Below are 27,003 nucleotides of genomic sequence, written 5' to 3' on the forward strand. Positions count from 1 at the left end.
TCCCCCAAGCCTCACCCACCAAAACAAAACAAACAACGACCTACCCCTCGCATCAGACATGCTATGCTACATACTGACCCAGCAAAACTTGCCCAGAAAATAGCAGAAACGCGACGAGCCTGCGAAAAGTGCATCTTCTGACCCTCCCCAGCACAGAAACTCCGTAAAGACTATACGAGGGTCCTACTTTCATTATCTCAGGGATGACTACTAGGCCTAGACTAGACTAGAATAGACTAAGAAGATGAACCTGCATCAAGTAAACCAACTATATGTAGTATCGGTAGGTGATAGGGCAGCCAGGCGTAATCACAACATCACGAACCCCTCCCTCCCTCCCCTATGAGGTTTGTTTGTTGATGAGGCGCGCCACCCCGCCCCCTTGTAGGCCTGGGGTTCCGTCTACCAGCAAATGCAGAAACAACTTGTTTGTGTTGTTCATCTCTCCTAGTCGTGAACTATGATGCTACGGGGTCTGTCTTGACAAGGTGGAGATTCAAGTGCACGTTCCGTCCCTCAGCCCAGCCTCCCGATTCTCACGCAAATTGGTCCATCTGTTTGAGTGCGAGTACTTCTCTTTCAATTGGTGGGGAGTTGAATCAATGATGTGCCTGAACTAGTCAGCGAAATATTTTAACTAAATATGGCATGATAGGATTACCGTTTTCAATTATGAAATGTTAAGGTGAGGGTCAAAAAAGGCACTTACTCCCCTAAAAATTAACATGATAATCATGGGGGTTAGCTTTGAGGATCTGCATCGTCAACAGGGACGAGCTCGGCCCCCAAGCCCAGCGTGTCTTTGGGCAATGTAGTGGCGGGTGGTGGATCCCTTGTGTTTTGGCGGCCAAGCAGGCAAGACACGCTTGCTGTACAATCGCGCTAGCCGGATTCAGTTAGCGCCCACCTCACAGTCGCGCCTGCTTCCCAGCTTTCCCCAATCCCGTGCCCAGTGCCCCGTCGCTTTATCCAACTCCCGCCGCCATCGTCGAACTGCCTACACCTCTCAAAACAACATCGCCACATGCAATAACGTGCATCGCAACAAACTTCGACCTCGCCGTTTTCCTAACTGCCTAGCATACACATGGCCTAGATACCTAAGTTTTGCTTCCTCAAGGCTTCAAAGTGCTACTACTGTGCTCACCCCGACGACCTCCGAATACCAGCGAGTTCTCCGACCGTTGCATCCTGGACCTGGACCACTGTGCCTCCGATCGAGCTGGACACCATGTGCATGCGATAGGAGCTGGACAATACTGGGATAACGATAGTCGCGCACCACATACAGCAACAATACGACCATTATCTATTACAATACTTAGGAAGAAGGCAAACACAACCCCTCGACCCTGGACTTTTATCGCTCTCAGCACATGTACCACAGGTCGGCGTGGATTACAGAGCTCTGAATTCGCAACGACGATATTATTAGCCTAGCAGAATTATCAACCAAGCGATCCGGATACATCCCTGAGACTAGTCATCGAATCAAGCACTTTTGCCCTCACGATGGGCGTCAATGGAGATGCCGCGGTCAGCTTGGGCCTGGCTTCGTCATCTAAACGAACAGTACGAGCCTCCAACAGTCCTGCTGTCGGGGCCAGGGCTAGCACTCCCCCGCCTGCCATCGATCGTACTCACTTTGATGGCGGGAACCATCGGGACTCTCAAGGCGCGCGTAGGGGTCGCAACGGAGCTAGGCTGAGTGATGCCAGCAGTCAGCACGACCTGGATCTTGACGCTGCGAACCACGCCCTTCGCAGGGAAGTGTTGAGTCGCCAATCAAGAGAAACAACACCAAATGGGAGTCCGCATAGGAAGCGACAGCGTATCACAGGCGATAGGTACGCTTCATACCCTGGTGACCACAGTTGCCAATGCAGGTCAGACGCTGACGATGTTATGTCGATTCAGATTTATTCCAACTCGCTCTGGACAAGACCTACATGCCAGTTTTAACCTTCTTCACGAAGATGGCTCACCTGCAACACCATCTAGACAAAAGAAACGCACTCCGCATGGCGAATTACATTTCCAGAAGAGTAGGTTCTCCATCCCAGTCATCATGTGGGTTTTGACACTAACACTTGTTGATAGCTGAGGAGGCAAACCGCACTTATTCCACCCTGCTACGTGCTGAGATCTTTGAGAACTCTGTCCCTCAGGTAGCATCAGCGCTTTCTCCAGACCAAGCATCTTCAAGAGGTTCCAATGTGCACCACGGCACGAGAGCTCAGACACCCCCGCACAATCCGCCACCACTACCTGCCTCATTGACTCCATCAACTCCTCACAAAAATCTTTTTTCATACATGTCACCTCGACACCATAACAGTCTCGGCGGACACCCTACTCCTAACCGCACTCCACAAAGTAGGCATGGGCCAAACATGGACACGCGGGCCGAAATATACAGCTTGTCACCAGTGAGATTCGGCAGCCAACAAATGTTGCTGAGTCCTCGCAGGCAACCTAGGGCCGTCAGTAAGGTACCATATAAAGTCCTTGACGCGCCCGATCTAGCAGACGACTTTTATCTCAACTTGGTCGACTGGGGCAGTGCAAATGTTCTCGGCGTCGGACTTGGTTCGAGCGTTTATATGTGGAACGCGCAGACAAGTCGCGTCAACAAGCTGTGCACTCTAGAAGACGATACTGTCACTAGTGTATCTTGGATACAAAAAGGCACGCATATTGCCATTGGGACTGGCAAGGGCCTGGTGCAGATTTGGGATGCCGAAAAGTCTAGGAGGTTAAGGACCATGACTGGCCATACTGCTCGAGTCGGGTCGCTGGCCTGGAACACGCACATTCTTACCTCAGGCTCCCGGGACAGGTTAATATACCACCGCGATGTGCGGGCACCGGACCAGTGGATGAGGAAACTTGTTGGGCACAAACAGGAAGTTTGTGGCCTCAAGTGGAACTGCGAAGATGGGCAACTGGCCAGCGGAGGAAACGACAACAAACTCATGGTGTGGGACAGGCTTTCAGACACACCTCTCTGGAAGTTTTCAGACCATACAGCAGCGGTAAAGGCAATCGCGTGGTCCCCTCACCAGCGAGGGTTGTTGGCCTCCGGCGGTGGTACGGCAGACCGGCGAATCATATTTCACGATACGCTACGCGGAACGGTCGTGAATGAGATTGACACGGGCAGCCAGGTATGCAACATTGCCTGGTCCAAGAACTCAAACGAGATCGTGTCCACGCACGGTTACTCCCAGAATCAAATAGTAGTCTGGAAGTATCCTAGTATGACGCAAGTCGCCAGCCTGACGGGCCACACGTATAGAGTACTGTACTTGGCGATGAGTCCCGATGGCAGGGTAGTGGTTACTGGTGCCGGCGATGAGACATTACGATTCTGGAATCTGTTTGGGAGGAGACCGGGAGCAAGAGATGACAATGACGGCGGGGGACGATTGTCAGACTGGGGCATCATACGCTGATTGTCACAAAGCGGCGGGTATGTGTCCACGATCAGGTAGTGTGGTGGGATGCAAGAAGAATCTCTTCTACTTGCTATCATTGTGTTTTCGGCCATTACCTTTTTTCTTCTTTTATTTTAACAGCTTGCTGTTGCGGCTGTGTAAGCATCGTCTGACTTTTTTCTTCTTCTTCGAAATCAGATGAGATACCATTAGTACTGGATGGAAACATAGCGTTGCTTTATACCATTTTTTTCACGTTCATTTCTATCGTGCCATTCTATCTCTTCTGGGACATGAGTTGGACTTGCATAGATGGAGTATACCAGGATCAAAACCTAAACTTGAACAGAAGGTTTTTCTCGCCGTCTGGCAGACAACAGTGATGCGCGATTCCAAACACAATCTTGAGTTGACAATTTGAAGGTTGGAAATGTCGCATGTAAGGGAGGGAGGTAGCCACCTCGGCTCCTAACGTCTACAAAGGAACGTCCCGAGAAAAGAAGTTAAAACAAGATATTGGGTATATTGTAAAGAAACCTGAATCATCATGAATCTCTGACAGTCCAGTGTTAATTGTGATACCAAATAACCTAGGAATCCCCAATGGCAACCATCTGCAAACAAAACGAGAACCCATTATTGAAGTCACGGGTCCAACTGCCACCGGTCTTGTCGAGGGCTTCAAAAAAAAAAAAAAAAAGAAAAATGGCGGGATAAATCTCAAGAGAATGTAGTCGAACCCTCCCCCATAAAAAGCCAAACCAGACGCCAACGCCAGCCAACAAAAACGAGCAGGCAAACACAGTACAAGCAAAAAGAAAAAATGGAAATGGAACTGAATAAATCAGACCGCAAACGCAGCAACCATCCATTACTTCCGCTCACGGGCAACGTCCTTCGCACTGCTGTCCACGCCTGTTGCCAAGATTTCCGCCTCGCCGCTTAGCAACGACATGGAGTTGACGGAATCACGAGGACCCCTCTTGGTCGCCTCGGGTGACAAGAGCGCCTCGTCCTCGGCCTCGTCTGCCGACTCTACGTTGGGTCCCATGCTAGGGCTACCCATTGAGCTGCCGATATCTGGATGGCTTTGCCACTTGGCCACCTCGGCTCTCATCGCCTCAAGCTCCTTCTGGAAGCGTTTCCCAAAGACGTCGATGTAGTAGGTGGCACCATTGTATACGGACCAGGCAAAGACGAACATCAGGAAGCCGGCGGATGCATAGCGGCTGTAGAACCAGATCGGGCAAGGGAGCATTGTCAGAACGGCGTATGAGTATTGTATCAGCATGAATGCCGGTTCCTGGAGCACGTCTGGTAGCCCTAGAACAATGCGTCCAATCCAGGTCTTGGAGTATGACTTGCGCAGCCAGGTGAAGGATGTTGGGCGACCGGCGGCAATCTTTTCGCGCCTCCTCACAGTGATGAAGAAGTAGTAAGACAATTGCCAAATTGCATAGGGGATAGTTGACCAGCTGAGCATGGAGATAACATTGGCATAAGCAGTGGGAGACCCGGGAGGTGAGTGTCTGATCAGGTACACCGCCGGGAACATTTTTTCTTGGAGTTCCTTGTCGATTAGATGGACCATGCAATGCAGTGTTGCACACGGCATTATGTGGATAAACAGCGAGGTGACCTTGTCGAAGCTGTGAAAAACGAGACTGTTGCGCCACATGACGATGGCCACCGCGTTGTTGCCAAAAGCGAGACAGTAAACGGCGGTGAAGAGCCGTTTAGAGTTGGGGAAGAACCATATGCTTAAGACCAAGAGGAAGTTGACAAAGTAGCACAAGTCTGCAAGAAAGTAGTGGTATCCCCTGCGATGGTAGGTGTAGTACCTGATGGGCAGAAAATAAAAGATCTGCAGCGTGTACCACCAGTGCATGTACTCAGGCAAGCCACCCATTAGGTAGCCGCTGATGAAAATGTTCATGACGCCGCAGATAAACGAGACCTTTTCGCGAGCCGTCACGACCTTGGTGTCATTCCATCGCCGGCCGAGCTTGTCTACACTGTCTCGCATACGCTTCCGGTAGCGGTCAAGCTGTTCATCGGCGGGGATGCGTTGCCGCCATTCTTCGACCATGCGATCCCGCGCAACCTGCCCACGGGCCTTTATAGCCTGACGCGACTTGCTCAAGCCCTTTTGAATCTTGCCGAGGTGAAGTTCGAGTTGGTGTGGAAGGGCAAAGTTGTCGAGCAGGTCGAGGACCGTAAGACGATCCAGGGGCGGAAGAGCCTCCCAGTCTTCCTGATACGAGCTACTACCAGAGAAAGATGGGTTGCGCGAGAGCCTAGGGCTTTTCGGAGTGGTTGCGCTGAGGGTAGGCGTTTCGGGGAGGATGGCACAAGTCTCTTCTGCATTGTCGTGTGGAGACGAGGAATCGGGATGAGACCGTGAGGGAGATGCAGTACTGTCGTCTGGTGTCATGACGGGCTCGCTATCGGAGGTCAAAGTCGTTGTCGACTTGGACTTGGGGATGGGCGCTGGCTTCATGTCCGGATCCGCCATGACGTCGTGGAGTGCGTCGGCAGTGTTTGTGTCGGGAAGAGGGCGCTACTGTGGAAAAATATACGATTAGCACTTCCGCAACAGCGGTCGTTGCTCGAAGATTTGTCTCTGAGAAAACTCCCAAACAATGAGAGAATATTCAACAAAATCAAGTGTCGCCGCCTTCTGTATGTACAATAGCTGCCAAGGACGCGGAAGGGAAAGCAGGGGTCCACCTCAATGTCAGGATGAAGTTGCTAGTGTTGTAACAGTTTTGATAACATACCTCAAATTCTCTAATAGTTGAAGAGGACAGGTACACTGAATTATGAACGAGTATGAGATCTCGAGGTTGTTTTTTAATTGATTAACATCTGTCGGAACCGCAAGTGCTGGTACATATGCAAGTGTCGACTAGAGGCTAGACCCCAGAGTTTGTTGGGCAAGACGAACGCTTGGTGTAAGTCGGGGTCAACGTTGTGGAGGAATGCAGCTTGGCACTTGATCGGGGTTCTCCTGCGAGAGCCCTTATTTTGCTAAGTAGGTATATGGGTGGTTATAGCTTAACCAGGGAATGTCTTTGGAGGGTTCTTAAAAATTTCAGATTAAAGGATGCCAAAAGGGCCAGATGATTCGAGCCAAAGTTGGTGCGAGCGCAGTGGCCATGTGACGTGGTAAGAATGAAGCTACTTTGAAGTTGAGAAGAGGAAATGGATGCTTGTGACAGGGGCTTGGGCAGCCGTTTTCGGCCACGCTTCGCTACAATCGTTGCTGGAAGGGAAATGCGTGTGCAGAGCGTGTATTCTGGTTGGTCCAGGTAAAACTACCATAACGTTCCAAAAATATAATTAGAAAAGCGTGACAGGTTTTAAGGTTCTGTTAATAAATGTCTTTTCAATGGCCTATGCACTGTTAATGCCAAAGCCCTTTTCGCGGGGAGGTTCGAGAAATCATGTCCTCGTGGACGAACCATGGCAGATGTCTTTCACATGCTGATGAGATCATTCATCCAAATCCCACTTGCAGCACGGAAGGTCCAACCAAGGATCCAGGCCTGAAGGTGAAAGCAGCCTAGTCAGCCAGCCACCTTGACACCGGCGAGACGAGGTCAAATGTGGCTCATGCACTGCGCAAGCCACATTTCGCAACAGGTAGGGTAGATTCCAAGGGTACGTGGTACGTCAGATCCATCAATGAGGCCCGTGCGTACTCTCACCCCGACACGTCTGGCCATTGCGCCAGGACCCATGGGAGCTAGAGTTTCCCCTCCACTAAGAAATGGCGTCGTCGCGTAAATTCTGGCTGCCTCGCGCGTCTGCAGTGCATGATACCAGGCAGTAACCCGACAAATCCACTGCTTGACCATCCATGCACCTTAACAACGACTTTTACTCGACGCGTTGCTGATCTTGAAAGACTATAATTGGACTTCTTCTTTGCGCAGTGTTCTGCGCATGAAGGCGCTCTGTCTTTTAGTCCAACTGTCTTTACCTTAATCGTGGTCGCGCGCCGGCGCGACAACAACCCGCCAAGATGGGGAAGCTCTTGCGGCTTGAGCTTTTCAGTATGTGTCGCCATTGTCACCATAACCCCTACCCAGCCTAGACATATTTCTGATGGATTGCAAACAGATTTCAAGTCCTACAAAGGTCATCATACATTGCTTTTTGGTGACTCGTATTTCACATCCATTATTGGCCCCAATGGCTCCGGCAAATCGAACTCGTAAGTGGCCTGGTGCTTCCAGACTTTTTATATCTACTTGCGCATAAGATGTGTTGCTTACAGACGGTTAGCATGGACGCTATTTCATTCGTCCTGGGAATCAAGTCGAGTCACCTGCGGTCTACCCACCTAAAAGATCTCGTATACCGTGGTCGCGTCATGAAGACGTCCAAGATCAACGAAGATGGCTCGGCTGCGGCACCCGACACCAATGGACACACAAATGGCGCGCATAACGGCGACGACGAGTCTCAGCCAGCGACACGAACCGACCCGAAGACTGCCTGGGTAATGGCCGTGTATGAGGACGAGGCCGGTGACGAGCAGAGATGGAAACGTTCGATCACCAGCCAAGGTGCCAGCGAATATCGCATCAACGAGCGCGTTGTGACTTCTCAGGCATATAATGAGGCGCTCGAGGCCGAGAATATCTTAATCAAAGCCCGAAACTTTCTCGTGTTCCAGGGTGACGTCGAAGCCATCGCGAACCAGTCTCCTCAAGACCTCACCAGGTTAATCGAGCAAATATCCGGCAGTCTTGAACACAAGCCAGAGTACGAGAAATTAAAGGCTGACCTCGAACAAGCCGCCGAGAACCAGGCGTTCATGCTGAATCGGAGGCGAGGCATCAACTCGGAGATCAGGCAGTACCAGGAGCAAAAACGAGAGGCCGAGGCCTTTCAGAAAAAGACCGAAGAGCGTGACGAGGCAGTGGTGACCCAGATTCTATGGAAGCTGTACCACTACCAGCGCATCATGGATAAGTCAAACGAAAAGATCAACGAGCACCAGGAGAATTTGAAAGAATTCCGCCGGAACGTGGAGGCGTACCAGAGAGAACTCGAGGCTGCACAAAGGGAGCAGGCAGTTGTCGGTCGTCAGGTGGGCAAGGTCGAGCGAGCCATTAAGGAGAAGGAGAAAGCCGTTGAGGATGAGGAGAGCCTTTTGATTCCTGTCGAGACCAAAATCAGAGAAACCTCCCAAAATGTTGAGGCTCGCAAACGACAACTGGACAGCATTACAAAAACTCGTGATGAGTACGCTGAGAATGTCCAGAGGTATAAAAAAGAACTCGCCAAAGTGGAAAAGGCCCAGCAACGGTTTGAGGCACAATGGAAGGAAAAGCTGAAGAACCAGGGCAAGGAGTTGAGTGATGAAGATCGTAAGGAGTACGATGACCTGCGCCGACAAGCCGACATTAAGAGTGCGGAAAACAAGTCAAAGTTGGACGTCTTGACCAGGCAACTCAAGAATGACGAAGCGACTCTCGCCATTCTGGCTCGGAAAACTGAGCAGGCGCGGACAACCGTGGACAAGCTCAACACGGAAATTGAGATGCTTCAGAGATCTGTGACAGACTTGCAAGAGACTGAGCGCGCGCGGACTGCGGAAATTGAGGAGAAAAAGAAAGCATTCAACAACGCTCAGTCCGAGAGAACCAGGATCAATCAGATGCGCACTCAGACAGAAGAGAAGCTCCGGGAAGTCCTCAAGAGGCTTGAAGAAGCCGATGCTGGCCAACGCCAGACCGCCAAGGAGAGGAATATGAAAGAAACAATATCAAATCTAAAACGCCTATACCCCGGAGTGAAGGGCCGTGTTGGAGATCTCTGTAGGCCAAAGCAGAAGAAATTCACCGATGCTGTTGTCATTGCTCTCGGTCACGACTTTGACACGATTGTTGTGGAGACAAACAAAGTCGTCGATGAGTGTCTAGATTACCTCAAGAAGCAGCGTTTACCACGCATGAATTTTATCCCGCTGGACAATATCAAGGCGAGCACCCCATTTGCGGCACTGAAAGGCAAGGCTGGAGTTCGCCTAGTCATCGACACAATCGACTTCGATCCGTCTGTTGAACGGGCCATGGCCTACGCCTGCGGCAGTTCAATAGTCTGTGACACTTTCGATATTGCCAAGTCAATCTGTTACGACGAAAAGATAGCTGTCAAGGCCGTCACTCTGGATGGCAAGCTCATTCACAAGGGCGGTCTGATGACAGGTGGACGCTTGCCGGATAACAAGGGCAACAAGCGCCGTTTCGAAGATGTCGACGTGCAGCAGCTGAAGGACAAAGCGTCCGAGTATCGAAGCGAACTCGAGCAGTTGTATCAGCGCGATATGCAACTACGCGACAGAGACGGGATCCGAGAGGAACTAGCCGCGCTGGAGAGGAGTGTCAGGGGTGACCGGCAGGAGTTGCAAGCTTTGAAAAAGAACCTCCAAAGCAAGCAAAGAGAGCTGGAACACGCGGAAGCACAACTTGCCGATTGGGAGAATAAAGCCCAGGAGAAATCTGGCGAGGTTGACACCGCTCGCAAAGCTGTTGAGAGGTTCCGAAAAGCCATTGCGGATGTGGAAGACAAAATTTTTGCCGATTTCTGTAAAAGACTCGGATACAGTGATATTCGCGCGTACGAGGAGCAAAGGGGAAATCTGGAGGCCCAAGCTGCCTCAGAGCGCAGCAAATTCGGAGATCAGCAATCGAAATTGTCCACAACGCTGAAGTTCGAGGAGTCGCGGCTTGCTAACACTGAGCAGCGACTCCAAGCGATACAGCGCGAGGTCAACAGGTTGGAGGCCAACATTGAGATCTACAGCCAGGAGGAGGCGACCATCCAGGACAACATTGAAACGTTGAACACTGAATTGGCACAATTGAGAGAAAACCTCGAGGGTCTCAAGGAAGAGCACAAGGAGAAGGTCGTCAAAGCTCAAGAAGCCAGGTCCGAAGTCCAAAAAAGGACCAAGGACATTGATGCCAGGCAGAAAGCAATAGATGCCCTGGAGACCGAGGTGCAGAAGAACAGTGCCCAAAAGTTCTCCTTGCTTCGGAGGTGCAAACTTGAGAGGATACAAGTTCCCCTCAAGGAGGGCTCCCTTGACGATCTTCCCGACGAAGATGAGATCCTGAATCAGGACCCCGATGCCATGGATGTGGATGATGAGGACGATGGTGCTATGGAAGCTGCTATGAATGATCATGGAATAGCAATCGACTACGACAACCTACCAGAGGACCTACGAGATGTAAGTCACGAACTTTTTCCGTGCTGTTTATAGACGCCACGCTGACCAATCAACTCTGTACAGTCTGACGAAGACGGCATCGAAGAGCAACTGGAGCGCAAGATCTCAGAACTCAACGCCGAGCTCGAAAAGCTTAATCCAAACATGCGTGCAGTTGAGCGTTTGGAAACGGTCGAAACGAGACTCAAGCAAACTGACACAGAGTTTCAGGATGCTAAGGTTGCGTATAAGAACGCCCATGAAGCGTTCGAGAAAATCAAGAACCTTCGCTTCGAAAAATTTGACAAGGCGTTCAAACACATTCAAGAGCAAATCTCCAGCGTCTACAAAGAACTCACGCGCTCCGACGCGTACCCGCTAGGTGGACAGGCTTACCTCGACATTGAAGAGGACACGGATACGCCGTATCTGTCCGGTATCAAGTATCATGCAATGCCGCCGCTGAAGCGATTCCGAGACATGGAACATTTATCTGGTGGTGAGAAGACCATGGCTGCCATGGCGCTGTTGTTTGCTATTCACAGCTTTCAGCCCAGCCCCTTCTTTGTTCTGGACGAGGTGGATGCAGCACTGGATAATGCAAACGTCGACAAGATCAAAAAGTACATTCGGGAACATGCAGGGCCTGGCATGCAGTTCATCGTTATTTCACTGAAGCCTGGTTTGTTCCAGGACAGTGAGAGCTTGGTCGGCGTTTATCGTGATCAGGACGTGAATAGTTCAAGAACCATGACTCTGGATGTAAGTGCATTTCTCCCTAAAATGCGATTCTGGCTTTTGGTTGGAAAATGAGCTGACTTATTTTTGTTTTTCTTAGCTTCGGCCGTATCAATAAATTCGGACTGCTGGGATAGGGTTTATTGGCGTCTTCATAATGATATTGAGCGGAGTTTGGTCTATGGGAAATATACTTGACTTGTTATTAGGGGCCGTGTTTACTTTGCTCCAACTTGATTGGCAGATGTTGTACATGAAATACCTCCGTTTATTTGACGAGCGTGAACAATGAATGCATATGAACACAACCAAATATCGAGGTTTTTTTTTACCGTTTGACCTCGATCGCATAAATCAAATTTGCCAGACTGTCCGTCCTCAATCGAGTCCGCAGAACTTGCCCATTAAATTGAATACCAAGCAATTACCTCTAGTTCTGCATATAGCGATGCAAGATAGGAGGGAAAATGAGAAGTCACATGGTCTCATGTGATTTTATCAGTGAAGACCTCATAGAAGCGCGATAAGCTGAGGCTAACATCCGATTCCACAAATAATTGAGCCACATTGTGGCTATGTGGCGGTGTGATCGTTCACCCCCACTCGAAATTCTGCCCTTGTTGCCCACACAGTCGCGCAAAAGTAGAAAAATTGTCTCCCGAGCTTCAGTTAACTAACGTTCGTTCGTTCCTCGTACTTTCCCGGCGACATCTGAACACCACACATATCACCACCAAAAATACCGTCAATATGCGTATGTATAGATCGCGCCCTCAAGACAGAAATTGGTTCAATCAACTAACATTTTCTTGTTCGCAGCCCCCAAGTTCGATCCCAATGAGGTCAAGGTGATGTACGAAATGACCCGTCGCGTAGCCTCTTGAGGGCGGCAGTACGAACGAATTGCTTAGGCATTCGGATACTGACTAGCGATATGGGAAAACAACAGCCACCTTAGGGCCACTGGTGGTGAGGTCGGTGCTTCATCAGCTCTGGCGCCCAAGATCGGTCCTCTGGGTCTGTCGCCCAAGAAGGTCGGAGAAGATATCGCCAAGGCTACCGGCGACTGGGTACGGAATCTCCCACAGCTTAGGTTTCTTGTTCGCTTGTTATGGGACTGCGCTAACCAACTAACCTCGTTCCCTAACATACAGAAGGGTCTCCGTGTCACCGTCAAGCTCACCATCCAGAACCGTCAGGCCGCCGTCTCGGTCGTGCCCACCGCCTCGTCGCTCATCATCAGGGCTCTCAAGGAGCCCCCGCGTGACCGCAAGAAGGAGAAGAACATCAAGCACAACAAGTCTGTCGCCCTCGACGAGATCATCGAGATCGCCAGGACGATGAAGTTCAAGTCTTTCTCTAAGGACCTCGCTGGTTGCGTTAAGGAGATTCTCGGAACTGCCTACAGTGTCGGCTGCCAGGTTGACGGAAAGAGCCCGCGTGAGATCACCGACGCCATCGATGCTGGCGAGATTGACAGTAAGCTACCTTCCTGTTGCGCAAGCAGTTCCACCGAGTCGTGGCTGACAATGAATTACAGTCCCCGAGGAGTAAACGATATGATATTGGGCGACTTGGTTTTTTTCTAGGGCATCGGTTGGAGTTCGGGCTTGCTTTGGGACTGAAATGTCCAGCCGCGGCAAACAAAATGGGTTTCACGACGTTTCGGGTTTCTGAAATAACGAATGCTGAACAGAACATGACCTGGTCCAGACAGGTTTCTGTGCCGTCTTCTCACCTGGTTCCTAGTGACTGTGATTCCGCCTCTTGTTGACAAATCCCCTTACCTGGCCTACACTCTGAAACAGCGAAAGCTCTCCCGTTGCTGTCTCAATTTTGGTGCCTAGGAAGATTGATACCGGCTCGCCTACTCACCGTGACTTCTTGGCTACGGCAGTGGAAGTGATGGTCCTTTTCAGCAGCCAACAATTTCATTCTCTGGACTTGGTTTTTTTTTTTTTTTTTTTTTTTTTTTTTTTTTTTTTTTCATTGGCGGCTGCATGATTGGAAGGTAGGTCAACCAGAATTGCAAAGCCGGGAAGTGGGAGAGAAGCTGAAGGAAGTGGAATAAACTATCACAATTCATGCCGGAGCGCGCCGATATAATAACTTGGTAGGACAATCCTCAGAACACCAATGCTGCTTTGATGGTGTCATGGTAAATCTCCTTGACGCTTTATTCCCTACGAGGACGACAGCAGTATAGCATAGTAGCTAACTGCTTGTATTAAAATGCAATTACTTGAATCCATGCAACCCTTGCTTCAAAATTCTTACGGTGTTGTGACGAAATCCAGGTCAGATCGACAGGCTGAATGATCATCAGCACATTCTAGTCGAATCGAGAGCCACGGAGTAGCCGTTCGTACATGACTAACCAACCAAGAACAAACAGCCCAGCATGACCTTGGATCTAACATTGCTTGACGAAACTTTCAAAGCAAGACAATCTTTTTGTTGTATGTCCGTGGGGCGCCGATCACTTAGGCATTTTCACCTGTGGTCCACTTGGCTCCAGATCCCCCTCGTTTCTTGGAGGTCGAGAACTGCACATCTCCATTTGACGGCGCGTATGTGATTTGACAACCGTGGAGTCGGTCTCAAAGTCTCCTGTTCGTAATCAATTTTTTTAATAGTACAGTTGTATATATTCTAGCACATTTGCATGCAGATATGTCCCCCGATGGTGATGTCCAGCGTGATTAGTGTTACTTTGGGAACCAAGAAAAAGAAGAAAAAGGGCTTTTAATACCGCCCGTTGCCTGCAGGTGTCGACGAATATAGAAATCAGCCCAGTGGTTGGAAGCTGGCGGAAAGCGTGTGATTGGACCACCCCCATCCCTGGTTGCAGGATAACGGCGGCAGCCAAGCGGTTGCAATACGCACTTTAGCCCACCCGAATCAAAGTGAACCCTGCCGTTCTGCGAGGGGCGGCGCTGTCACACCAATTCCTGTTCTGGTCACATCTTACTTGGATCTTGCTTCCTGATGGCTGCAACCACCTCCACTTGCTATGCTTTCTCCGGGCTTTTTTTTTTTTTTTTTGTTATGATTTTCATGTCGCTCGCTTGCGGGCTGTGGTTGAGCGTACGCCATCAAGAAGCCTCAGTGTCAACGGACGGTGGTTGGAAAGTTTAGTTCTATTTGTTTTCCTTTCTTGCTTTCTTTTTCAACATCCGTACTTCCGTATCGATCAGGAGCTGGTATACATCAAGCCATTCATTCATTTTGGCTTGTAGTTCCCTAAGGCGTTTTATTTTTGATCCCCGTAATCCGTATTAAATATTTCCTTGTAGATGAGTGGCTTGAGACAGAGGCTGACATGGCACGTACCCGCGGGCACGCCATTCTTGCGGTTTTTTATTCGAGACCCCGATTCCCGTCGGTTGGCATGCCTGCTGGGGCCGGTGGTCTTGTCTCACGCACCTGATGCACGTCGCCGAATTATGACTTTACTAGGGATGCATTTGCCGCCTCATCCAAGCCATCCTCGTGTTCACCTGAGCGTTGGTGAAAACAAATACATGAAAGAATAAAGGTAACATCCTGCTTGTGCACTTTATTTCCTTTAAGGTGTGTATGTATTGACTCGGGGGAACATGAGGTGCATAACACATACTATAGTATACTTTTTAAGCGTTCGCAAAATCTATTCACGGTTGCCGATGACAGGCTGTACCAGGTCATCTTACCTTGGTTGCTTGGTCTTACTCTTTCTCTGACTGACTAGGATGCAAAGCATATGGACCCAAATGGAGTCCCAAGATTCATTCCATCGTAAAATGTGCGGATCACCCGTCTACGGATAGTCTAGCCTTTCACAAAAAAAAAATCCACAGTCGTCGGTGGATCAGGCAGGAAGGATAGTAGTAAGCCCTGCAAGCCCTGCTAATACCTGCCACGCAATCCCATCCACACTTTCCGGAGAGTGCAACCACAGCGAGGTGCCGGGATTAAGAGCCACACGAAATGACTGGTACTTGGCCTGCAGCCCCCAGCGACACTAATCCTGCAGCCTCCCACGCGCGAACCGACATGTTCCTGCCACTGTAGTCTACTGGCGTAAATTGACTTGACCTCCACACAGGGCAACGCATTCGTCAGACACATACACTCACTCACTCACCCACCTACCCGCACACACACATAAAACACAGCAGGACATTTAATAGCTCGCGTGCGCCGCAGAAACGCCGTTTCCAAACATCCAACTTCCTACGTAGCAAACCTGTCCCGGGCCTTGGTTGGTGCCAGCAAACACCCCACAGCAGGCACACGCTGGTTAAATGCGACGCTGCTTTTGGTAATTTATGGTCATGTTTTTTGTGGATTGTTTGATTGCCGCTTGCCCGTATTGACAGAAAAGTTGTATGTATCTTAACTTAAGTTTTCGTCACAGCTGGAACCCACCGCTAGTCGATGAGCTAGGTGGTGGACTCTTCCCTGTCACTCTGCCCTGCAGCCCAGTGGCTCCCGGTGTCAGGAACTCCGCTAAAACCCACTAGCCTAGCCCGCCCCTCCGCCCCAGCCGACTTGTCGTGGATCGATCCCACCGTCACTGCACACCTTCTATAGCGGGCGGAGTCACAGCTTCTAATCGATTCCCTTCCACTCGCCTGCCACCCGAGCGGTCCACTTCGAAAGGACTCAGTTTGTTGTCTATTACTACGTACTACGTAAACCTCGTGGTCCCCGCTAAACATAACCGTCGCCAGCTGGAGCCCCGCCGTTATTGATCTATCTTTCTCGCGATTCCTACCGATACCTGACCGACACCGACCGGTCCCGAGGCAAAATTCAACTAGATTACCCAGACAGCATCGACAGACGACCTCTTGCAAAATTTTCCCTCTCTCCCGGGTGGTGGAGCCTCTGGCGTCGCCGTGGCCGCCTGGTGCTGTTCAGTCGGGTTCAGTTCCAGTCCACAGCGAGAGAGGCAGAATCGGCGTTCGGCGATTTCTTTAAGACGTCGCCGACCAGCAGCAGCGGGGAAAAGATCTTTTGCTGCGCAAGCAGTTCCGACGGCCTTTTCTCTCTCTCTTTCTCTCTGGCTTAGGCGCCGACTCCGGTCTGCCGCCGCAGAGGCCCAGATGTTCATTAGACAGTCTGCATAGTTCGGCAATGCTCTAACCAAGCAGCAGCGACATTCTGGTCGGAAGCCGCCAATTCCGCCGAATACAACATTTGTGCCTTTTCTAGCCGTTCCACCTTCATTTGTATCTCGAGATACCCCCGAACAAAACCATGTTACCCCTAGTCCAGATGCACCAAATGGTGCCCACTCCGCCTCACCTCGACCCCCATATCGATCACCTCGACCAGATCTCGCCTTTATCCAACATTAGGCCCGGTTACATGGCCCAGCGCTCATACCAGCGTCAACAACCGAGGTCATCTAATCAGTATCCGAATGGCAACCGGGCCCCGACGGCATTTCCCATACGCAGCTCGCAGCCTGCTCAATCGCCGTACCATAGCCAGCCGACAGGTTCATTCAACCTAGACCACATACAACGCCAGGCGGAGCATAGCCAACACCAGCTACGGAGGAAAACTCCGAGCGGCACGATAGATGCGGGTTACGATGGGTCACCGGCTGGCACGTTCGGGCCACCACCGCTGAAGCAACTCATAATACCGGCGAACTCGAAAATCTACCCTACGGCATTTGTGCAGACCTGCTCACAGCCCGCCACACTCAACAACAGACAGATGGCATTACAACCTACCTCGAGCTGGCAATACCAACCACAAAACCAGCCAAGCAACTTCGATTCTCAGCCTGCGGGATGGAATTTGGGTCAGTCAATACAGCCTGATGGCTCCCATTTGTCCGAGGGAAACTCGGTGCCTTATTACCCTCAGCATTTATACGGCTGCGATCCAAGGTTACAAAATGCTTTCAGGCCAGCGTACCAGCAAAAAATGGGTAGCACGGCTTTCAACCCTGCTGGGTTCACTCCTCCACCCGTCTGGAGGGACACGGGAGTCTCAGACTATAGTCGCCAAGTCCCCCTGTCCAACTTAGGCTATATTCCTCAGAATGCGGTTGTCGATGCCGCCTACATGCCCAATCAGCAATCGATGCACCACCCGCTTATGGGCAACTTTTTCGGCCAGGGCTCGTCAATGCGCGGGTCTTTACTGTCCGGGTTTGATCCAGACCCTAGCATGGCGCAGCAGCTTCAAAATACTCTGCCGTCTCCTCAAGGTGTCTTGGACCAACTTTCGCCTAACGGCGGCCATCTCGGCCTGCAAGGCGACGTGTCTACCCCCGCACAGTTCAAGGACAAAGCTCTCAGTCTTGCCCACAGAACCTACGCTACACTGATTGATCATCTGAACAAGACGAAGCAGGCTCACTATGGCAAATCCATGTCCGGTCTCAAAGGGTCCTCCAAGATGGTTGTGTTTCCGACTGTGCCGAAACAGCTTGTGTCCTCTATCAACTCGCGACAAATATCAGCCGCACATGCGAACGGTAGTGTGTTTGTTAACTCGAACCAACCTAATTTCTCGTACGCTGGCAAGCTTTATCATGGTACGGGTCTCAGCCCCCTGGAGCTACCGTCTCCTGTCAATGGCGCTAGGCATTCCCTCGAGATGCTCACCAATCTGTGTGAGCAAAGTGGATGGAAGTGGATAGATGGTATGCTACTTGGTGGGTGTTTGCATTATGGACTGGAGCATTATGAGGAGGCTCTGGATTGGTTCCAAAGGATTGTGAATTTGGAGGCTCGGTCAGTACAGTTCCACCCCTTACCCGCTGGGTTTTCTCCAGTGTCTCAGCTAAGCATGAGTCTACTTCTTGTTCACGCTAAACTTGGCCATGGTACCCTTACTAACAAGTTATACTGCGATACAGTCATGTGGAAGCCATCTCAAATATTGCAGCTACCCTTTACTGCCTCAACAGGCATGATGAGGCAGAAAAGCATTGGCTTGATGCTGTCAACATTCGCCCCGCGTACCTTGAAGCAGTAGAACATCTCGTCGGACTACTTTGCTCAAGTCAACGCAGCAGGCAGGCTGTGGATATCATCGGCAACGTACAGCAAATGTTGCGCATGCCACAGCCTGGATCTTCTAATTGTAACGATGAACTTGCAAAGTCTTTCCCATCCCCCGCCAGCGTAAGTCAGCCAGGCTTCGGATCAAGTGGCTACATGATTCCCGGCCACGACAACGGACGCATGCTTCTATTAGTACACGCCAAAGGGAACATGCTTTACGCCCTGAAGGAGATTGAAAAGGCATCGGAGGCGTTCGAGGAGGTAGTCATGATCGCCATTGGCAGGAAAGCCCCAGGAATCCAGAACCTGATTCGCGAAATTCAGGCTGCATTATCACCACGGATGGCCTTCAACGCGGTTCGAGCCACTGGCCAGAAGCCAAGCCCTATGCTCCTACCTCCAGAAAAGGCAAAGCGCACAGCCGACATTTTGTTTGCAGGTACCCGCGGCCAACTCCCCGGCTTGCGCTATATCGGCGAAGGAAAGCATCGAGCATCGACAATAACTACGACCAGCAACTCATTGCTATCACTGGCTAAGATTTTCCAGGACTCAATGTCGAGCGGTGGACTGCCGCTTGGGCAGGGAGGACAGCCCTCAGGGGTGGGTGATATCTTGGCGCTCTACTATCTGTCACTTTCACTGCAAGAAAGCCCATCGACGGCCAACAACGTAGGTATACTGCTCGCGAGTGTTCAGCAATCGTCAACGCAGGCAGAGCCACTTTCGGCAGAGTCTGCTGCACTCGTGCAACATATTCCCGGCATTGTCCGCGGCAGCGGGCTCGAGTTGGCGCTGCTTTACTACCGATACGGCCTGACAATAGATCCGAACCATGTGCACCTGCACACGAATCTCGGTAGCCTGCTCAAGGATATTGGACAGCTAGACATGGCAATTCAAATGTATGAGCGCGCAGTTAACTGCGATGGGAATTTCGACATTGCTCTCACGAACCTGGCGAACGCTGTCAAAGATCGTGGCCGTATTCATGACGCCGTCATGTACTATAGGCGTGCTGTGGACGCAAACCCGAACTTCGCCGAAGCCGTCTGCGGACTATCGACTGCGCTGAATTCTGTTTGCGATTGGAAAGGCAGGGGAGGCGTCTATTTGTATGGCGGAAAGTTTGATCGCTGGCATGTGGACGAGGATGGCATGCTCAGAGACGTGCGGCAGAATCCGCAGGGCAGCGGCTTGATGAAACGTGTCACAGAAATCGTCAAGCGTCAGCTCAATGAGTCTTCATCCTGGGGCCATGGGACTTTGCAGGAAGCTGTCATCAAGCTACTCAAGGTCCAGCTCGACAAGCTGGTGAGTAGGGAATTCGATTTGGAGGCCGAGCTGCGCAAATGGAATGGGCTGGTGTGGGAGGGCTCCCGGATACTTCGTCTGATCGAAAGGTCAACGAGGGTGTCCATGAGGAATTGGTACATTGACAAGTATGTCAAGGGCCGAGAATCGCCCGAGGGATATGCTCGGGCACGCCTACCCGGCAGCCTTTCAGTGCCCACGGCGCCAACGGTACTGCCATTCCACACTTTTACCTGTCCCTTGATGGCTCGGGATATCCGCATGATCTCGCAGCGGAACGCACATCGTATTTCTGCCTCAACACTACGCTCGCATTGGCTGCCCAGTACCGTCTACCAGCCTCCACCACCACCCCAGCCATATCTCAACGTTGGGTATCTTTCCTCGGACTTTAACAACCATCCACTGGCGCACTTGATGCAGTCTGTTTTCGGCCTTCACGATCAGTCACGTGTCAAAGCCCACTGCTATGCAACCACGGCCAGCGACAAGTCAATACACCGACAGCAGATTGAACGAGAGGCGCCGGTTTTTCGAGATGTGAGCAACTGGTCATCTGAACGACTTGTCGACCAGATTGCGCGGGATAACATCCATATTCTGGTCAACCTAAACGGCTACACTCGTGGGGCACGTAACGAGATATTCGCTGCTCGTCCCGCCCCGATACAGATGTCATTCATGGGCTTTGCCGGAACCCTGGGGGCAGAGTGGTGTGATTATCTATTGGCCGATACAACAGCCGTCCCGCCCTCGACACTGCGACCCTACAGGCGTAATGTCGATGTACAGGATATATTCCGCGATGAAGGTGATGAAGACAAGGGCGAGTGGATATACTCAGAGAACATTATTTACTGTCGGGATACTTTCTTCTGCTGTGACCATGCGCAGTCGTCTGATGCAGACGACGACAGGAAGTTGACTTGGGAAGATGAGCAGGCAAGGCGCTGGAAAATGCGCAAGGAAATATTCCCCAACTTGCCTGACGACGCCATCATCCTGGGCAACTTCAACCAGCTGTACAAGGTGAGTTGGAGAAGTCGATATGCCGTCAAAGTGGTTGCCTGCTAACTTTCATCGTGATAGATCGACCCGACAACCTTCAGAACCTGGCTGAGGATTTTGTCTCAGGTTCCCAAGGCCGTACTGTGGCTTCTTCGCTTTCCTGAACTAGGCGAGTGCAACTTGCGGAACACGGCCAGGGCCTGGGCGGGTGAGAAGGTGGCAAGCCGTATCATATTCACAGACGTCGCACCAAAGCAGCAACACATCTCGCGTGCCCGCGTCTGCGACTTGTTCCTTGACACCCCTGAATGCAATGCGCACACAACAGCAGCGGATATCCTCTGGTCTAGCACACCTCTTCTTACCTTGCCTCGATATGAATACAAGATGTGCTCGCGCATGGCAGCCTCGATTCTCAAGGGTGCTCTACCAAAGTCAGATGAGGGAACTCGTGCTGCGACAGACCTTATAGCATCCGACGAAAAGGACTACGAGGAGTCGGCAGTCAGTCTTGCCAATGGACTCACGTACCGAGCCAACGTTGAGAGGGGGTACGGTGAGGGATCTGGCCGTCTTGCCGAGCTGAGAAAGCTTCTCTGGGACAGCAAGTTCGGCTGTGCATTATTCGATACCAAACGTTGGGTGAGAGATCTAGAAGATGCCTACGACGAGGCATGGAGGCGATGGGTGGCGGGCGAAGGCGGTGACATTTACCTTTGAGGTGAATCTCCCTTGAAGTTGTGGATGATCATTTGTCAAGGCTCTCAAGTTCTATACGAATCTCGCTGTGGGAGTTCTTGATCTTGTGGGAATTGTATGTTTGGACATTTTATCCTCATATTGTTTGTCGGTGGTTATTTGGCTTGGTGTCGTCATTCGTCATTCTTCATACCCTATCTTGTAGCGATTTCTCATGGTCGTTTTGTCCTGTTTCTCTTTCTTCTTATTTTGTCTGTTGGCTGATGACTATATACGCAACTCGAGCGGCATAATGATGGGAGTTCTGGAGCACAACCTGGGCCGTCTGTTCTCCTGCCTTGCAGGTTTGGGGGCATGGCTGGTTGTGCAAACATTGGGTATTTTGTAACGTTTGGGCAGTTCATTTATCATGTTTGGTGTCGTTCACATACCTGCTACAGCAAGTTGATCTCCTTAACGGGTCATTTTGGAATGGAAGATGGGCGTTCTTTTTTTTTTTTTTTCGTGGATCATTACATTACAAACATTCGGGACGTTAGCGAGGCTTTGAGTTTTAACCATCGGATTAGAGGAACTTGTCTTTCGCAAGGAAGATTCTCTTTCTTTACTCTTTCAAAATATATTTATCATGGTTCACATCACGTCACATGCTTTACTTGACATACTTGCTCGGTGGTACCCATACATTTGCTCCTTGTGGTCTAAGTTTGGCGAGAGGGACTTGATGATACACACACACACACATGACATGATCATCTATCTAATGGTTTTGTGTAAGTTATTTGCCCATTCTCTCATTCTCACTCCAGGTTCCAGGGTATTATTCTACAATCCAAGTGTCCCCTCCCGCAACACCTGGCCCACTGGACGTCGCTGGTTGAGCCTCAGCTCTGTCTACATCGGATATTGTGCGGCTCTTCGGGACCGGCAAGGCACATTCTACAGTAGCACAAGAACAACCCATGTGTATTTTTTGTTTTGCGAGATCAGGGTCATGCGATGCGAGACAGGTGAAACTAATTGGAGTTAATGCGCAACGGGGGGGAAACAAGAAACAAACAAAAAAGTCTCCTCTTCCACGGCATATCATCCGTGATCACAACTCCTCCCCAAGCAGGTAGGTACTTCCACGGAGCTTTTGCCACCAGTTTAGTGGAGACGCGACGGCGGCGACGGCGATGACAAGATTCTTTTTCTCGTTTCCATTGCCTCTTTTGATGTTTTTTTTCTTGTCGGTATTTGTCACCGATTGTTGAATGGGGGTGGGAAGGGAGCTCTTGGCCTTTTCCCGGTTATCATATCAGGGCATAATATAATATATCATTCACGGGGAAGCCGTTCTTGCCCTGTTGCCAAGCTCGTAACGAACGTTTCAAAAAGACAATTGGGGGTATAACCGGTAAATCGCTACCCCATGGGTATTTTTTATTATTTTTATTTTTATTTTTATTTCTTTTTATCCGACATTTTTTTTTCTCAAGAATCGTCAGTGTACCTCTCTCCTTGGGGAAATACGAGGAGGGTATTTTAAGACGGGCCGACGGATTATCAGCCCATTTCAATAGTATCATCTCTATATATCCCTATAATGCCATTGGGGGAGGGGGGGAAAGAAAGAAAAGAAAAGCCACTGGAAAGGTACCCGCGCTCGTGACCAGTCCAAGTTGACTCTCTTCTCCTTCTCTCTTGGGTTCCTTTTTTTTACTTTCTTTATCCAAATATTTTTCTTTTTGATTCCTTGGGATTGTTTTGATTCCCCTGCTCTTTTGGTCGCTCATCATCTTGAGGGTGGAGAGGAGGAGACGGGGGGGAAACGTCATGCCAGCTTCTTTTTGTTTTCTTTTAATCCTGGTTTGACGTTCATGCTTCGAGAAGACTTCCTTGAAAAAACAAGTATATATTAATTTTCCTGGGCATATCTTTTTTTTTTTTGTTTTTGTTTGCATGTCTATTGCTTCTACAGAAAGTGACACGAGGAGAAACATGGCTGTCTTCTGTGCATAATCCACACCTTTTTTTTTTTGTACTTACCTTCTCTGTCCTTCGATGGCTATCTTCTTCTGTAGCAAAGGGCCATGAAATCCCAAAGTCCTTCGTTTTTCTAATTCATTTCCCGCTAATCTTTTCCCCCTATATTCTTTTCCCTCTCTTTAATATAACACCCCAGCCGCCACATAGTCTCGCATGAGGCGGAGAAATGTTGCGAGTAGGACCTAAGGAAGAAAGAAGCAAAAGAAAGCCAACTAATTGTCAGCTTCTAGAAGGCCCGGCACAACGTGAGCATGACGGGTCCCTGTTTTGTTTCTTGTTGCTCCCCAAAACCCGGGGCCCGTTTTTTTTTTTTTTTCTATCGCTTGCCTTTTACTCTTTTACTTTTTTGCTTCTTCACCTTCGCTTTCCTCCAAGCGAGTTTCTGATTTTGTTATTCTTGGGATTACATTATTACACTAAGACGTTTCTTGACCGAAGAAGTTTCCTTTTTCTTTCTTTTCTTTTTCTTTTCTTTGGAGGCTCTTTTTTCGTGCTTGCTATATTATTATCTTAGTCTGCTTAAAGTTCCGGTATGAAATCAAAGCGGGTAGGGATGGGGGGNGGGAATAAGGAGGGTAAAATGCGCAACTTGACCAATTAGAATAGAGTGTCGCTTAATGGATGTATCGGTAATTCAATTGCCCAAGGTTGCATTCAACTGAGCTATGCGGAAACGAACACCGACCGTCGAAATCTGGGTCTTGTCTTTCCAAGAAGAGAGTCTCCCTTGACTCTTATTTTAAGATTGTCCTCCCTTTTTTTTTACAGGTGGTTCTTCTATCAATATTCTTCAGCAGAGTTTAAAAAAAGAACAAATAGAGTAGTATCATCATCATCATCAGCAGCAGCAGCAACAGCAAGGAGAACCAAGAATAAAAAATCTCAATAACGGCCCGGGTTTGGGTTATTATTGATTTCTTTTTCAGGTGGCGTTCACTCTACTTTGCTCCCTGCATGAGGTGTGTTTGGCCTGCGACCTGCAACCTCCCCATGCTGCCACGGGATTGGTCAACCCTCCTGGGCGAACTTGATGTTCGCTAAGATTGCCCAAATTCATATTATTACTAGGTAGGTACCTACCTATCAACCCTTCTTTTTTTTCTTTAACCATCTTGGGCCAATCTGGCCCATATCCGACGGGCAGTGGATTTTGTGGGTTGTCTAATAATTCATCAGGCATCTGCTATAATGAGGCTGGTTCACAAATATATTAACACAAAAAAAACTAACAGCTATTCTTGGAACTATCCGCTCGTGACGGGTTGATGTGTGATTATGTTTTCCCTTCCTCTCCCCTTGAACGCCAAGGGTAGTGACCGCAGAGATCACCATTGTAAGACAGGCGGGTGAATTCCGAAAAGGACAAACAAACAAAAAAGAGTTCACTTGGCGTTGAAATGATTTACACAATGTGCCCACAGACGCAAAAAAAAATATGACAACGCTCCCTCCCGAGGTGGTATTCTAAATGCCGAGTTGATTGGACAAAAATAGCTTTTATTGTCTCTGTGCGAATACGACCCTGGAAACGATCTCCGTCAGCAAGCAAGCAAGCAAGCAAAAAAAAAAAAAAAACCTCTCATCATGCATCGAGATGTGTCGAGGGTTTTCGTTTCTCCCCCCAAAGAGTAGCCTGCCTGTTGGGTGTATTCTTTTTTGGTTTTGGCATGACACCCCCCTTAATTCATCACTGCCGCTCATCAAAGCAGTCATCATGCTACTAATGTACAAGACGGCGATCATGACAAGAGAAAAGAAGAAAAAAAAACAAATTCGGATGTAGTCTGTGCCTTGTTAGTGACGTATTCAGGTTAGTGTGTTAACGCATGACAGACAATAAAAAAAGGCAAAAAAAAGAGAGACATCATGCCATTCATGGACGGCTGATGCTTCAGCATAGAAAAAAAAAGTTCTGGCCACAGGAGGAACGAAAAAAGGGCAAAGCCGATAGAGACACTCAACGGTAAACTTGTGCCGGCTGGGTGTGACCAATGTCATGCGCAGGAACAGCGATAAACGCCCAACTAGTCTTGCGTTCGGGACAACCGGTTCGCCTTCCTAGATCCAGAAACCCAACCCAACCTTTTTTTCCCCTCTCCACATCAAACATTCAGGGCTTTGGCTCAGACAAACCTGAAGTACGGGGATCGAGCCTCATTTTATGTCGTGTTTTCGCCCCGTAGAGAGAGACAAAACCAGATGACCTCAAACGGTGTGGACAACGGTGTTCATAAAACCGACGAAACAAAACAAATAGACGAGACCCGAGCGACAAGAAAAGGACTAAGATAAAACCACAAAAGAGAAACACCCCCCTTCTTACAACCGTATACAGAGTCCAGCAATGGTTGGGGCAAAAAAAAAAAGCACAGGGCAGCGGCCGCCGTTTTGACCGGCTAGTCTAGCGTCCAAAAGGACGGCGTGTTCGGGCTGCACTAGAGGATAGGCTTCGAGGGACGTTTGACACTAGAGCAGCCCCGTTCCTGTCGGAAGATATGCCGTGCATGTTTTTTTTCCTCAACGGATCACGTCGCCCCCCCTTAAAGGGGGGAAGGAAGGAGAAGAGACAAAAGAAAACGTGCGAAATCTGAGCTCATCTCGCAGTAGCTGCCATCTGCCAGAGGTACTTTGGGCTAGCCCGGGAAGAGACATCTCAGGCAGGCGGATGGTCAGGTAGCCCCCACCAAGTCAGGTCTTGTCAAAACAGACCGTGGGATAGGCGTGTGCATATCTAGTCCGGGCCTAATACAACCAGTAGATTAGCCCACCATTTGCCATTCAAAACCTGGGGGGTGTTGATGGCAAAAAGAGGTGCACACGCACTCCAGTCACATCTCTTGGGTAGGTGGATTACTCTCATTGGAGGTCCAAACCCTCAAAACGGGTAATGAAGGCTTCCAACTCTTGAGCGAGACAGGAAGGAGAGGTGAGCTTCTCATAAGCTGCAAGCATGGAATATCCCAGAAAGCGAGAGGGGGGTTATCGACTGCAAAAGGGCTATATCAAAGACGAAGGGTATAACAGAAGGAAGAAAGAAAAAAGAAAAAAAAACCGCATGGCGTTCTCACTGCCTATCTGTCAGTGGAGAACAGCTCATGTCCATGTGTAGTTTAGTGCATCCCACTAGATCATACACATAAATTCAATCCGCTAGGTGGGCGATGGTGGTCACAATGACGGCAGATTTCGTGGCGCAAATGTGTGTTTATGCAACCATCAGAGGCTTGCTTTGATCATCACCAAGAAAAAGACTTGTTCGTTATTCTCTCACACCACCTTGTAACCGTAGTGGCGTATGTGCAGAACGGTTAGGGGGAAAAGGAAATATCCCCAAGCAGATATGAGTGGTTCTTTCTTCACTGGATGTTGTCTTGAAGTTAGTTACGTTACTTTACTTGTATTTGTCAGGTTGCGCCCCTGTCGGATATAACAGACAAGAAAACAGTTGCATTAGTGTACACGGTAAACAAATGCAGGGTCGGTCGGGTTCTGAGCCAACCCAACTTCATCATTATTACTCGAGCTCGTGGTAGCC

General features: G+C 49.7%; 5 protein-coding genes across 5 annotated transcripts; 4 read left to right on the forward strand and 1 right to left on the reverse strand.

Moving 5' to 3' along the window:
* Positions 1-1,002: 1,002 nt before the first annotated feature.
* On the forward strand, positions 1,003-3,798 carry PgNI_05969 (uncharacterized protein). The gene is made up of 3 exons (XM_031125998.1): positions 1,003-1,847; positions 1,918-2,045; positions 2,101-3,798. The coding sequence occupies exons 1-3, from the start codon at positions 1,513-1,515 to the stop codon at positions 3,453-3,455; spliced, it is 1,818 nt and encodes a 605-aa protein (XP_030982096.1). The 5' UTR covers positions 1,003-1,512; the 3' UTR covers positions 3,456-3,798.
* Positions 3,799-4,308: 510 nt separating this feature from the next.
* Positions 4,309-5,952, reverse strand: PgNI_05970 (uncharacterized protein; the record flags this gene model as incomplete). Its single annotated transcript, XM_031125999.1, has 1 exon — positions 4,309-5,952. One exon carries the CDS (start codon positions 5,950-5,952, stop codon positions 4,309-4,311), a length of 1,644 nt encoding a protein of 547 aa, XP_030982865.1.
* Positions 5,953-7,274: 1,322 nt separating this feature from the next.
* On the forward strand, positions 7,275-11,723 carry PgNI_05971 (uncharacterized protein). The gene is made up of 5 exons (XM_031126000.1): positions 7,275-7,495; positions 7,563-7,656; positions 7,728-10,686; positions 10,750-11,427; positions 11,504-11,723. Exons 1-5 carry the CDS (start codon positions 7,465-7,467, stop codon positions 11,519-11,521), a joined length of 3,780 nt encoding a protein of 1,259 aa, XP_030982866.1. The 5' UTR covers positions 7,275-7,464; the 3' UTR covers positions 11,522-11,723.
* Positions 11,724-12,061: 338 nt separating this feature from the next.
* On the forward strand, positions 12,062-13,382 carry PgNI_05972 (uncharacterized protein). The gene is made up of 5 exons (XM_031126001.1): positions 12,062-12,157; positions 12,223-12,256; positions 12,353-12,473; positions 12,558-12,882; positions 12,944-13,382. The coding sequence occupies exons 1-5, from the start codon at positions 12,154-12,156 to the stop codon at positions 12,955-12,957; spliced, it is 498 nt and encodes a 165-aa protein (XP_030982867.1). The 5' UTR covers positions 12,062-12,153; the 3' UTR covers positions 12,958-13,382.
* Positions 13,383-15,636: 2,254 nt separating this feature from the next.
* Positions 15,637-22,069, forward strand: PgNI_05973 (uncharacterized protein). Its single transcript, XM_031126002.1, has 4 exons — positions 15,637-15,771; positions 15,909-18,143; positions 18,269-20,759; positions 20,820-22,069. Exons 2-4 carry the CDS (start codon positions 16,648-16,650, stop codon positions 21,456-21,458), a joined length of 4,626 nt encoding a protein of 1,541 aa, XP_030982868.1. The 5' UTR covers positions 15,637-15,771; positions 15,909-16,647; the 3' UTR covers positions 21,459-22,069.
* Positions 22,070-27,003: the final 4,934 nt, after the last annotated feature.

Source organism: Pyricularia grisea, chromosome I (genome assembly GCF_004355905.1).
Source record: "Pyricularia grisea strain NI907 chromosome I, whole genome shotgun sequence".
Lineage (NCBI taxonomy): Eukaryota > Fungi > Ascomycota > Sordariomycetes > Magnaporthales > Pyriculariaceae > Pyricularia > Pyricularia grisea.